The sequence below is a fragment of the Equus quagga genome, chromosome 18 (genome assembly GCF_021613505.1).
Source record: "Equus quagga isolate Etosha38 chromosome 18, UCLA_HA_Equagga_1.0, whole genome shotgun sequence".
NCBI lineage: Eukaryota > Metazoa > Chordata > Mammalia > Perissodactyla > Equidae > Equus > Equus quagga.
This window is the reverse complement of record NC_060284.1, coordinates 38,584-53,176: the sequence shown is the minus strand read 5'-3', so window position 1 is coordinate 53,176 and position 14,593 is coordinate 38,584. Positions and strand designations below refer to the sequence as shown.

The window sequence follows — 14,593 nt, the reverse complement described above, 5'->3', positions numbered from 1 at the left end:
ATGAGGGTTTTGGCCCAAGCACCACACTTTGAAAACTACTGCTTTACAGATAAATGCTGAACAAATGTGGATGAAATGGTACACTGTCTGGGGCTCACTTCATTTCCAGTGGTGGGTCATGTGGGTGTAAATAAAGTAAGAACGTCAGCTGGTCCTGCAGCTCAGTGATGCGTATATGGAGTTTCATTCTACTATTCTTGCTACATGTGCCTACATTTGAAGTTTTCTGTAACTAAAAGTTAAATTTCAAATAAAATATAAACTTTTACAAATATAAATATAATAGTCGTTATTAATTCTAATATTTATTGTATTAGTTTATTTAAAGCATATATCGAAATAACATTTTATGTATATACATTTGGAAATATTACTTTTTTTCAATTCTACATTTCTTAAAAAGTCCTATTAAACTTTTCACATGCCTCTTTCTCATGGTTGTATTCCCATCACTAGTGTCCGTTTTGAGCTATTTAAGAACTTTCTAGAACACATCAAGACCTTGGTCTAAGTTGTTTACGAAGCAGAACTTTTCAAATCTGCATTTGATGCCGTCTCTGCAGATTTTCTCTCAAGTCACAGCTATGCATTACACAGCATCAAGCCAGTTTACTGTGTTCACTTGTCTTGGAGGAGAGTGTTCACGATGTCCACTATATAGTTACCTTAAAATAGTTTTTTTAAGCCAGGTTTAAAAAAGACTTGCTTACACTTCCAACACTTGTAAGTTGCAACACCCCAGGAAAAGTTACTAAATTTGTATTAAATTTCTGTGCTTTATTTGTACCAGTTCTTTTAGGTAAAGATCACAAAACTAGTGTTGCTTGCAGTTGTTTCAGGTTCTGTGTCATCCCCAAGCAGTCCGTTGTGATCATAATAAAGCAAATGAGAGAAGCCTGTGGTGTCAGAGACTTTGTAGGCCCTCTGGCGACTCCTGAAGTCAGAAACATGGGATTCTTGATGAAAATGCCCCATTTATCTTCTTTGACACTTCGGGGACACTTTTTCTTGTGAAGAACAGCAGCCCAGGATGATTTATAGCGGTGAAGGGAGAGACCTGGAGCCCTCTGAGTCCTTGGCCTGAACAAGACGCCGTCTGCGCTCAGATGCTGCTTCTCTGTTTGTTCTTGGTGCCGCGAGTCAGAGGACAAGACTGTCCCGGGCAGGTGAAGTCCACACGCAACTGGAGGGAGACACACAAAAAATAACAAACAATGCATAAGATAGTTTTAGAATTTACAAACTATTTGAAATGCATACACTCATTCTTCACAGCATTTCTGGGAGCACAATGTATTTTCCTCTTTCCATGGGTAAGGCCATAAAATGTAGTCTGTGATGCCTGGGACAAAAGATCTCTGCAGACAGCAATCACACCTGCCGTGTTCACCTGTGCCTATCATGCTGAAGATAAAGGCACGCAATGAATTTTGGTGTTAAAATGGGAGTAAAGGGGGCTAACGCACAGCTCAGCGCGTGGGGTGATGAAGTATTGACCAATGCTTCTCTAGATGCTGTAGCAGAGAAGTGCATCAACTCTCAGAGGCAGAGAAATATTTACAAGTGACTGAAAATGGAAATAGTTTATATTTCAAGTAATTTCCAAAGAAACATATTGTTTTGAGAACAATATGTCTCAAATACCTAACCAAACATTTTACAGAGAGAAACTGCTCTGTGAGCTGAACGTGGACTCTCTCATCCTAGGATAGAGGTAAAAAGTAGAGTTCAAGTCTTATCCACACCATTTGCTAGGGAGCAAATTTCGGGCAAGTCTGATCTAGTCAGCTCCACTGAAAACATTTCCCTGCTCTCCATCATCCTCAGAATAAAGCACAGACGCTAACAAGACATGAGGCTCGGGGCCAGCTCTGTGGGCGAGTAGTTAAGTTCGCGCGCTCCACTGTGGCAGCCCAGGGTTCAGATCCTGGGCGTGGACATGGCACCACTCGTCAGGCCACGGTGAGGCGGTGTCCTACATCCCACAACTAGAAGGACCTGCAACTAAGATATACAACTATGTATCGGGGGGTGGGGGGCGGTTTGGGGAAAAAAAAAATAAGATTGGCAACAGTTGTTAGCCTAGGTGCCAATCTTTAAAAAAAAAAAGACATGAGGCTCTCTGCCGCCTGTGCCCTGCCTCCCTCTCCTGTCTTCCCTTGGCCTGTTCCAAACCTTACACTGTGCTCTGGAACAGCCCCCCTCTCTGCACACGTGCATTCCTTCGAGTTTGTCTGCATCTGTACTCTTCCTTCTTCTCTTCTCCTCCTCCCTCTCCACTCTTCAGCCAGCTGAAACCCAAATCTATGTCGTCTTCCAAGCCTAGACTTAAATGTCATCGCCTCAGACCTGCACCACCGAGTCCGGGTCAGGTGGACCTGTAGGCTGCTCCGACAGTGGCCCTTGCCACCCTGTCTTGTACAGTTGCAGTTGCTTGCTGTGCCTCTCACGGTCTGCAAGGTCTGTGAGAGCAGGGGTCAAATCTGTTCTGTTCACTATAGGACCTATCACAGCGTCTGGCCCAGACTAGGCAAGGCATAAATATTTCTTAAATGAAGAACAAAGTTACTTAACTTCTGCAAGACTCAGCTTTCCAAATACAAAACCGTGCTAGTACAACCTCCGTTACAGGGCTATTTAAGGATTAAACTGAATGACCTATGTGGTGCCTTGACAGAGATGTGCCCAACAACTGTCTTGTCATTTCTATGCCTGTTCTAGAATTCTCTGCCACTCTTGCTCACTCTGCCCACTCTAAAGACCCTCTTGATTTTTCTTAAAATGCTTCCTGACCATAAAGCATCTGTAGGTTCCTCTCCACACGAATAGGTTATGCAACGATTATCCTCTGAGTACGGACACTCAGTTTTCAGTGAGTCCTTGTGACAATGTCTCCTGTCAATGACCTGATATTAAAAAGAACCATGTAGGGGCTAGCCTGGTGGTGCAGCGATTAAGTTCACACATTCCACTTCGGTGGCCTGGGGTTCACCGGTTCGGATCCTGGGTACGGACATGGTACTGCTTGGCAAGCCATGCTGTGGCAGGCGTCCTACATATAAAGTAGAGGAAGATGGGCATGGATGTTAACTCAGGGCCAGCCTTCCTCAGCAAAAAGAGGAGGATTAGCAGCAGATGTTACCTCAGGGGGCTAATCTTCCTCAAAAAAACAAAGTGTCTCAGTTTATTTCAATAAGGTGTGGTAAGGTGATAGAGACAAATGGCTTTAAAAGCAGAGTTTAGGGGCCAGCCCAGTGGCATAGTGGTTAAGTTTGCATGCTCCACTTTGGCATCCGGGGTTCACAGGTTTGGACTTCATTAAGCCAGGCTGTGGCAGCGTCCCATATACAAAGTATAAGAGGATTGGCACAGATGTTAGCTCAGCAACAATCTTCCTCGCCAAAAAAAAGAAAGAAAGCAGAGTTTATTACTTAAGTTTCCCAGGAAAAGGGGGAATGCCACACCACACTGGGCTACCCGGGGAAGCACCAAGATCAGTCAGGAGGCAGGAAGAGTGAGGGGAAAGCACAGGGCACAGACTTTACGGGAGTTTCCACGGGAAAGGCAGGGCAGGGCAGGGTGCACAGCTTAGCACTTGCTAATTTGAAAGTCCCAGCGGGCTTTGGGCACGGGCTGTCCTGAGTTGTCTGGCATCTGGACCTGGGTTGATTAGGGGGAGTATTGGCTTGGAGTGAGAGTCAAGCGAGGGAGGTGGCTTAGGGTGTGGACCTGGATCTCATGGTTTGCATATGACAGGTGAGCCAGCAGGCAAGCTGTGTTCCATCTCCTCCAGTCAGCAAGACCCACCAGGATGTCAAACCATCATAAAATACAGAAAATATAAAAACATGATTACTACACCATAATCCATGGCAAAAGGGAATGGGATTTTATCATTGATGCTTGCTCCATCATTTATTCTATTGTAACCTTGACAAATAAAAATGGCAAGTAATAGGATATATTGGAATATATGAGGAAGCCATCTGGTATAAACCTAATTCGGCCTGACCTTGTCTTTCCAAAAGGGCCTGACTGAGGCCATTGAGCATGCATTGTATATCTGCTTTAGAGATTCCCTCTGGCAAGAGCAAAAGGCCTTTGAGATAAAGGTGCAACTTCTCTCCCCCTCCCAATGTTGGCATTTCCTTAAAGATTAAGCATCTTTCTTTAGGCTGGGAACCAATTGCAGCGCTCATCTGTGACCTCCCCCCAGCCCGAGGCAACACACCTGCCACCCTGCAGCGTTCACTAAGACAGCAGACCTATCTGCCGTTTCCACCAATCGCTGTGCTGACAGAGCAGCCTCGTGACTATTGTAAAAGGGACATTTCAATCATATGTGAAACATACTCTTTGAGGGTATATAACCACCCTATGTACCCCCACTTCTTTGGAGTGCTCTGTTCCTTTGTGGAAAGACCCTCCCGGGTTATAATCCTAAGATTTAAGCTCAGAATAAACTCACCCAAATTTTCATTTATAGATTGGTTATGGATTATTTTTGTTGACACCTTTAATAGCGTTGCTCTTGGGATGTAATATTCTGGGCTTTTTAATCTCTTCTATTCCATTCTTTATTTATTTATTTTCCGTGAGGAAGATTGGCCCTGAGGTAACATTAGTGCCAATCCTCCTCTATTTTGTATATGGAATGCCACCACAGAGTGGCTTGATGAGCTGTGTGTATGTCCACGCCTGGGATCTGAACCTGCGAACCCCGGGTGCTGAGGCGGAGTGTACAAACTTAACCACTACTCCACCAGGTCCACCCCTCTTGTGTTCCATTCTTGACAAAGCTCACAACTTCCTTAGCTGCCTTTCCTGAACCTGCTCATTAAACAGCCTGTGGATACCCTTATCTCTAAGAACCCCATATTTGCCTATAAACACCATACTGCTACCTATTTTTCCTTTGTCTGTCACAGATCCTTCTTTCTGGCACAAATGAAACAGTATCTAATTGTTAAGTATTTGTCGACCACATGTTAATTGCACAATGCTGGGACTGTGGTGGAGAGAAGCTTTCCTCTCTGGGGCTCAGTGACTCAACGACTCCATGGGCTGGAGTTCGTTAGGACCTGGGAATGTTTTTAAGAAATTGGTGGGCTCACTCATGTTCTCCCTGCTTTCCTCTTTCTCTTCCCCTCCCTGCTTCTGCCTCTCACTACCATTTGTCTTTGTTCTTTAAGATTCCCAACCAGGCAAGTGTCCACTGCAGCTCCGTGCTGACTGGAGACCAGTCCCTGTCCTGTATCCATGGCCTCCCCAGGAGAAACCTTCGAGACTGGTCCTTGGAACAGATGGCAAAGGGCAGCTCTGGCCAGCCTGAAGTGTGTATGGTAAGAGTTGTTTTCTATTGTGGACGAAGGGCTGTTATTTGTTGACTGTGTATTTTGATGTGGAGCAGATGATAAGACAGTCTGAGGATGGACTGACGGACATCAGACTCCACACGTCCAGGCAGCTTTCCGGGAAGCTTCCCTGGAAGCACAGAGGCAAACCTTGGACTCCCTTCTTCTTCCCTCCAGTCTCCTTTTCAAGAGTCCCTGAGCTCGGGCAGGGCCACCACACACCCGCTTGACTCAGGGTCTGGCCACCATCCTCGGTCTGCTCTGCCCAGCACTGAACTCCCAAACCCAGTAGATCTCTAAGATTTATTATTCTAAATTCTTATATAATTGAAAACATGATTTTGTAGAAGATACTGATAAGGAGGCTTCTATGCACTCTGAAATAATTGCTTCCTTTCTTCTCCTGAAGGAAAAGGTCCTGAAACATTATAATTTAATGAAGACACCCAGATTAAATACTTACCTTCAAGTGTTACCAACTTGTCCTGTTCATGGCTAGGCCTGAAAGTGGGTGCTCTCCTTCTAGCCCCACTGCTTCTGCTTCCTTGCTTTGGCTTCAGCAATCTTATTTTAGAGCCATGCTCGTTTATATATTTTTTTATTGTTGTGTCAGCATATTGGCCAGAGGCCAAGTGGAGCAAGGAGAGACAACACTTTCCTTCTAGCCCTGGTCAGAAGAGAACTCCAGCCACGACCTCTGAGTTCTGGATTGTTAGACAAGCTTCAGAAAGATCTGAAGATCCTGGACCCTATCTCTTCAGGATTTCTTCTCCAGTCTCAGCTGAGCCACCTCTTCTTGAGGCATGAAGTCCCTCTCCAGTTACCCACCATCAAGATCCTCTGCCAGAGATTTTCCGGGAAGGGCTCTCCTGAAATGGTATGGACATCCTGCTCTTTCAAGTGTGGATTGCTTTTGTTTATTTTACTTGTAACCACCAGAGTAATAGAATTAAAAGATTAGTTTCTTTCTTGAAAATAACCTTTACTCTTGGCCCCTAAGAGAAAAGCCTTATTTATATTCTTATGTAGAAATTTCCAGTCAGAATAGACTAGAATAGAAAATAGATTTATGCCTTTTAGCCCTCTTTAATTTCTCTAAATGGTTTTCCTGTCCTAACTTCCATTGTCTGCTCTTAACACTTTTGGGATGGTTACAGATACAAGACTCCCACTGGAGTCCCTTTGTAGGCTGATGACTCGGTAGCCCCTGAGGAAAGAACTGAGAACTTGACTAAGATTTCCTATCTGTCACGACAGTCCCTGGGGAGTTAGAGGTGGGAGGTACCTTTGAACTATAACTCACCGCCACCATACGGATTAGGAAACAGGTCCAGAGAGGTCCAGGAACTTGCTCAGGGCACCGGAGAGTTAACAGCAGACCCAGGGCAGAGATACGTTTCCCCAGCGACAGGCCGGGATCTCGGAGCACTGCACTGGCCAAGCTCAACCTTGTGGGTGACTGTGAAGTGTGGTCCAAGTGTAGCCAAATTCAGGGAACTAGCGGAAAATATCCTCAGACAGGAAGAAGTGATAACAGTGGGCAAATCATTAGTGGTATGCAGCCACAGGAGACCAGGGCAAAGCCAACCCCAAAGGGTGGGCCCAGGGTTTAGTAATCCGACAGACGTGGTTGCCTGGTCCTATGCTAGGAGGGAGCAGGTGCTCAGATAACTGTTAGCTCTCTCTCCCGCCCATCTCTGACCTGCAGAAATAGAATTACTGGTGTGTTTATGAGAAGTAAATAGCAATACAATGTCAACTTATTAGTACAACCTCTGTGAATCTTCAGTCTGATCAGTCTGTGGCCTGAAACCTAGTTTCTATTAGGACCTTATTTAGTTTGCCTCCCCCACAGCTTCTCCTCCACTGCCCTGGAGGTTTTTGCCCACCAAGTCCCTAGGATGCCACCCAGCCCAGCAATGGAAATGAATGAACTTCTTTCAGTCCTTTCCCATATAAGAAAAAGGTCTTCAGATTTTTCACTTAGCATAATAAGGCCTTGTCCTCAAATAATCTGAATATATCTGCTGAATATAAGCATTTATTATATATGGTAAATATATAAGCAAAGTGTGAGAGAAAGAGAGAGAGCAGAGGCTCAGTCATGCTAGACTAACGGATACCCCCAGAGTCTCAGTGGCTTGAAACGATGGCAGTTTATTTTTCATTCATGTTTCATTTCCACAGTGAGTCAGCCGCAGGCTCTTTCCTGTGCTGTCTCAGCTCCAACCCAGGCCGACGAGGCAGCCTCTCTGGGACATTCTTGGGCGTGATGGCAGAGGGGCAAAAGGAGAGCTCTGGAAGTCTCGTGTCAGCTCTTTAATCCTCAGCCCAGAAGGAGCACATGTTTCTTCTGCTCACAACTCATGATTGTGACCAGAGCTGGTCCCACGGCCCTACCCAACCCCTAGGCAACCAGGAAGTATGATTGTACCACTTGTCCAAAAGGTAAAAGGAATTTTTGGTAAAAAGCACTCATAATTATGATACTATATGTTTAAAGCTGTTTTAAAAACTTTCACTAGTAACAACCTTCCAAATACATTTTATCTCAGCAGGCCTCTTTCGCTTACATGTGAATGAGGATGTTCTGTTTTGTGTTTAATTTTCAGGTGAATTATGGAAAACTCCTCTGGTTTTTAAAAGTTGCAGCTTCAGATGACCCACAGCAAAGCAAGAGAGTCGTGGACAGGAGCCCAAGGAGAACTCAGGGTGGTCGCCCTCACAGCCAAAGGTGCCACCTCCTTTTTGTGGCAGGTTGTCCCTGGACTTCTGGGGCCATCAGGGGTCTTGATGGCTGTTCCCGCAGAGAGCATCTGAGGCAGAACCGCTTTGCTCTGCGTCAGCGCCTTGCTTGTGCTTATAGCTCTCTCTCTCTCTCTCTCTCTCTCGTCCCAGGCAGCATGGAAAGCTATTTGCAGCAATTGCCCATGTTACCTAACGGCAAGCACATGCCTTTTGTATGAGGTCACCTTGTGAAAATGGAAACCCTCACTACGTGTCCTGGTGTCGAGCTGATCCAGAAGTGTGATTCCAGAAGTACGTTCGGTCAGTGAACCCCTGGGTCACAGGCGCCATCAGGAAAGGTTTGAGGGACAGGAATCAGTGACCCTTCCGCTTAGTCTCAGGGACAGAAATGACTCAGAGTCAAAATAGCCTGTGAGGTGTGTCATCAGAGGGGAGGCACGATAGACCTGACACTCTCTGTGTTCTCTGAGAAAAATGCTGATGTGTGGCAGTGAGGAGCAGAGCCTCCGTGCCAGAAGCCTGGGCTCAGCCCTTATCTCTGCCACTCAATGGATCTGTGAGCCTGGGCTAGTCACTCACCCCCTCTGTGCTTCCATTCTCCAACTGTAAAGTGGGAGCAATAATAGATTCATTTCACTTCCTACATTTGTAAGAGTAACTGAGTTAATTAAGGCAAAGTTCTTAAAAACAGTGCTTGGTACGTTGTAAGTGCCATACGAGTTTTTGTTACTATTTGAACTATCCTACCAGAAGACACTCCACGTACAAACAACGCGGCACGGTGGTTAAGAGCCATGGCATGGGGTTTAGCACTTCACTCTTGGGAAAGGTGGGGTTTCCTGTAAAGGTGTCCTGGGCCAAGGCTTAGACTTGATTCCTTCTGTAGGATGCCCTTTTGACTGAAACACTTCATTGGACAAACGTTGGTTTGATACCAGCTGCTTGCCAGGCACACTTTGCTGGGCTCAGTGAATTCAGAGGTTGGAGAGGCCCAGTCTCTCCATCAAAGGCTCACGGCCCCAAGCAAGTGACACTGCCATGTGGGTGCACCAGTCAGATCTCACTCTGGGAGCAAGTGCCCCACTGAGAGCCGTGAAGCCCTAGGCGTTTATAATAATCATCAATCATACTCCACATAATTCACATCATGAGGTCTGGGCCCTGAGAGGTCATAAGCTGCGCGCTGGGCACATGGCCAGGTGGCAGATATGGGTCCTGAGTCCTAGACAGGGAGCCTCCCCTGCACCCTGGACCAGTTATATCTAGTCCTATCCCTTCATAACGTCGTTGTACGTGTAATTACTCCTGTGATATTTGAGACTAGCAAGAGTGCCTGTCCCGGCCGACTCTGTGTCTGGCATAGTTCTAGCATAGTTCCTGGCACGTGACAGATGCTCAACAAATATATACTGAATGTAACTGGCACCTCCCGCGTCTCTTCACTTGCGGGGACATCTGGGTGTCTGCTCTATAAAAAGGTGCATGAAGAGATCATTTTGAACTCGTCAGAGAAGGTGCTGCTTCCCACAGTGTGTTTGTGGAAGTGTGGGACTGACGGCCTGTAGTGAACCCAATCTCTTTGTGAATTATGTGCTCTCAGGAAAGTGTCCTCCCGTGTTCTGTCAGGCAGAACCTTTAATGGGGCAGCTCTGTGATGTTTAAGAGCCTCCAGTGTCACCAGTGGCAGCAGCTCTCATCGCCTGAGCTGGACTATATGAGATAAACTACTGCGGCAGGCTTTCTAGGAAACCCCACCAGCTGCAGGAAGTGAGTTCCACACAACACCTGTCCACCCAGCACTCTGTGCACTGAGCCACTGGCCAGGCCTCAGGAATTCCTACCCCCAGGAGCTGGTGTGGCAAGAAGAGGAAAAAGGAAGGGAAAGGAAAACTTCTGATTCAAATCTGGGACAGATCCATCTGCTTGGCAAGGCCTGGGTCAGATGCCCGAGCAGCAAAGAGAGGCTGGAAAAGCAAATCACTGGCATTTCCTTCTGCTGGAGTGAGAGGTGGACTCCTGATCTGGGGACTCCCTGGACGAGGGAAGAATGGTGCAGATGCCAGGCGACCAGAACAAAGACAAATAGCCACTCCTCCTTTCCTGTGCCAAGCTCTTGGAAAATAGCAGCTATTGTCAAGTAGTTCAGAATAGTATAGTTTTGGACCAAACCTGGAGTAAGAGTCACAGGGAAAAAAGGAGATACAATATGACCTTTAAGGAAAGTTAAATACATATAAAAATAACCAATTGCAAGTACTGTACAAGACCCCCAAGAAAGAATAAGTCACAAAACAGACTCCATCTACATCTTAGGAGCAATCTACTAGGGAAGTCAGACACGAATCAGTAACTCGGGAAATAAAGATGCAACTGCATCTTGGGGGAGACTTGTTAAGGAAAAGAACAAGAAATTGTGTGTTTATCAAGGAGGGAGGTGCGGGCACCACAAGGGCCGGCTGTGAGCATCAGTTCCCAACTCCTCCTCGTTCAGCGACATCATGCCCATAGCCTGAAATCGGCCATGGTGGGCGTGTCTACACCGTGAGGATCAGTAATGCTACAAAAGGGGGCTTATTTTGGCACCTCAGTTGTTAAAAATTTACCAGCACACCCCTGACAGGAAACTGATTCACACGAGTGGATTTTGGGGGATGTCACAGAATGTCCCTCTAGGAAAGTGGCCCTTAAGTTGAGACAGTGGAAATGAGGTGAAGATAGTTCATCTGGACCTGGAAGGACATACACATCTGAATGTGGAATGAATAAACATCTCAGACTAGTTGGTAAAATAAATGACCGTAACACTTTGTCACCCTGTTGTTTTTCACCTATTATTTAAAGTTAGAATAGTCAGTTAGATAAACCATCTTAATAATTACATACGTCTGCATGCCAGATGGTAAATGAATACTTACACCCACACCTTTTCTGGGTTTTCCAGGTACAAAGAGCAGAGTCAAGGGTAATGCAGGAAGTTCACCTGGTTCAGGATTTCCTCCTGTATAGGTTCCCTGGTTATAGGATCTGACAGGATCTGCTTTGCTTTGCTTATGGCAATGGAGAGTTTGGGAATTTGATTTGCCATCGATAAGTATCTGGGCTTAGGAAAAATAAGATCAAGCAGGTAAAGTAAACTACTATGGTCACTTGTAATTTTTTCTCTCAACCAAGAAAAAAGAGTTAGAGAGTGGGTTACCAATCTTGGTCTATGTTCTGATTGAATTGGTTGATGCCTCATGGAGAAGGGACAGTAGTGCTCACTAGAATGGAATGGATTTGAGTTAATCTATGAAATCTCCACATGCAGTTCCATGACCAAGTTACTGAGGTTTGGGTGGGTACTCTGGTTCCACAGTGTATATCAGGGATGAGAGATGTGGTATGAAAACACACAGCGGCTTTGAGTGGATCTTCTTTGCACAGCCTGTCCCCTGCCCTGCCGAGCAGTACTGCCCCTCGAGACCCCAGCTCGCAGTCAGAAGGGAACAGGAGCCTGTTGGACGTCTTGGAGATGGCACGAAGGACAACCAATGGCAAACTCAACATAGAGAACCTCAACCTGAGTTTTTGAAAAGAAGATCACTCATTCTCTGGCTACCTGCCCCCCAACAAGGTAATCACAGTTAGATTTCAGACTTGTTCATCTCTAAAAAGCCACCTTGGGGCACTGGGTCTATAGTAAGAAGTCACAGTTACGATCTGTGATCTGCCTGTGAATTACATTACACAATTGTTTGTTTTCTGTGACCGAGAAGAGAAAAACCAAATAGAAAAGGAATTGTGAAATGTGAGGAATTGGTCCAGGAATTACTCACACTGGCCTATGTTTTATGTTAAGAACAGAGAATATGACAATACTCAAATAATATTTGACAATGGAAAAGAAATATTGTTCCAAGGCAAAATGTTCATTTCTCACACCCGATATCAGATTCCAGGGTGGTCAGCTTGTGATATCCCGTTCCTTAGAACACCAAATTTTAGGGACTGTTGCGACTTACTCCTAATAGAGATTGGGAGGCTGTTTTGGAGCATTAATTAACAGTGCAGATGTGTTTCATGGAAGAGGGTCCGGAACCATGTTAACTCACATGTTGTCTTTAGCCAAACAAACCCCAGCTGCGGGGCTACCTTGGATGCAGGTGAAATAGTAATTGCCCCCATTACCACAATTCCGTTAACAACAACTTGTTACCACCAAGCTTTATTGATTCTTACTAAGCACCAAGCACTGCCCTAGATACTTTACTTATGTTCTCCCACTTAACACCTACAAATAACAATAAAATCCAGGTAGATCTTATAATACACATTTAATAAATGAAAAAAACTGATTCTCAGAGAGGCCAGTTGAATCACCCAAGGGCCACAGCTAGCAAGTGGCAGAGCCAGGATTCAAAGTACAGGAGAGTACTGGAAATTGAGAGCCAGTATTGGAACTCCATTAAGCAGAAGATATCTGAAAGTTTCCGTTGAGACCAGGATACAAGAGTTAGAATTTCAAAGGAGTATAAGGGATTGGAAACTATAGGTAGGGAAAAAAAAAAAGAGCGCGCTGGCCCAGTGGCATAGCGGTTAAGTTCGTGCTTTCCACTTGGGCAGCCTGGGATTCGCCAGCTTGGATCCTGGGTGCAGACCTATGCACTGCTTATCAAATCATGCTGTGGCAGGCTTCCCACTATAAAATAGGTAAAGGTTGGCATGTATGTTAGCTCAGGGCTAATCGTCCTCAAAAAAAAAAAAAAGTCCTGTAGGAAAGATTAGAACATGCCTTTTATCTGGGGAAACAGGAGTTAGAATTGAGAGAGTCAGAGAATTTGAAAGAACAAGCAATGTTTGCTGAGGAAGAAGGACACAATACGCTGACAGCTCTCCCTATTCTTTCATTTATACAGTCAACTAACCATGCAGAGGCACAGCTTGTGATAGTGGGTACATGTGTGCGTGCGTATCTGTGAATATTACATTTGCACATGTTTCACTAGAAAGAGAGGAACACTGGAGGAGATCACACACATCAGAAATGACCTCCATTATGTTCACAAGAAGATCAGTAGAAATAGACTAAGAAGCAGTGATTCTTTGTTAGATTGGAAACTACATAACAGCATCAGTGAAGCTTAGTCAGAAGTTGTCAGGAGATACTCGTAGATTGGAACATAAATGACTTGGAAATCAAAATAAATTTGTTAAACTCTTGAGTCTCAGGTTTTTTGTCTGGAAAAACTGGGTTCCAAACATCTGCCTCCTGCGTCTATGGTGAGGATTAAACAGAATAATTACGTGAAGGCACTTAGCACACTGTTTGATATATGAGTCACTCCGTAAATACTAGTTTCCCTACCATCTATGAAAGAATTAGGGTTTGGTGAAATTAGCACTTCAAAACAGCCTGAGGAAGGAGCTCTCTCCCAGGGTCGAGTGATGGCCACATCAAGCACTGGCTACGAGAGCAGACCTTGAGCCTTCTTCCCCTCACAGCTGGCCATAAAAGCTTAAGTCTGTGGTTCATAGCCAAGGAAACGGGGCACATTTTCCTTGAAGCTGGTCTGCCTCTTGTGAGCCATCTGGCATCTCTTAAGACATCTGGAACTCACTCAAAGTATATTGCAGTTCTGGGAGGCATGCAAAATAGAATTCTGTTTCCCTGGAACATGAGGCACATTGAGGCCCAAGGGACACTGGATACGGAAAGCCACCGCAGTTGCACCCCAGCATCCTTGCTCCTGGATGCAGGCCTTCAGGGTGGCTGGGAAAGGCTGTCTGAGTTGGGAGGGTTTTCTTTTTGATCAGTAGTTCTTAATCTCCTTGGGGGTATAGGGAGAGAATCACAGGCTTCTTTAAGTTTCTCATGAAATCCACACATTCTGTGCCCGAGGGCAAAGCATGTCCTCATTGCCAGCATTTCAGAGGTTCACAGATCATCGTAAGTTCTCAGATAAATAAATGCAGTCCTGAAGGATAATCTACAGGTGTTGTCACTCAAATCGATGGAATTTTTACCACTCTCAAGGGACAGTATAAAGACATTTCAATTATCTATTGTCCCCATTCTGTGGACTCACTCATCCTCTTCTTCTAGCACATCTTTGATGCAATGACAGCCTCAGGCAGAACTCCTGAGGCAACGTGGATCCATATACATTTGTTTATTAACCACCCTGACCATTACCCAAGTCGGCATCGATTCAGTAGGTTTGTAGAACCTAAGAAATTCCCAAGTCCGCAGGCTCAGTTTAACATTTTTTGACATGATCTGTATTCTTCACGTCTTGAACTCGTCCTCTTTCTCCTCTACGTCACCAGCCCCTTCCAAACCCCCCAGACCTTCCTCCCAGGATGGATTAGCTAGAACACAGGTTGCTCTGCTTCTAATTACTCTTTGCTTCATTTCCATGTAACTTCCTCCTTATCATCCAGGGCGAGTCCCATTAATGAGGGACCAGGGTTTGTGAATGTGAAGTTCCTTCTTGTGACAAAGACTCCAGCTA

General features: G+C 45.3%; 1 protein-coding gene across 1 annotated transcript in view; it reads left to right on the top strand.

Moving 5' to 3' along the window:
* The window catches only part of C18H1orf87 (chromosome 18 C1orf87 homolog), a 61,275-nt gene that overhangs the window by 9,989 nt on the left and 36,693 nt on the right, over window positions 1-14,593 (top strand). The window contains 4 exon segments of the mRNA XM_046645409.1: window positions 5,193-5,333; window positions 5,968-6,231; window positions 7,967-8,088; window positions 11,550-11,715. Coding sequence (XP_046501365.1) covers window positions 5,193-5,333; window positions 5,968-6,231; window positions 7,967-8,088; window positions 11,550-11,715 — 693 coding nt within the window.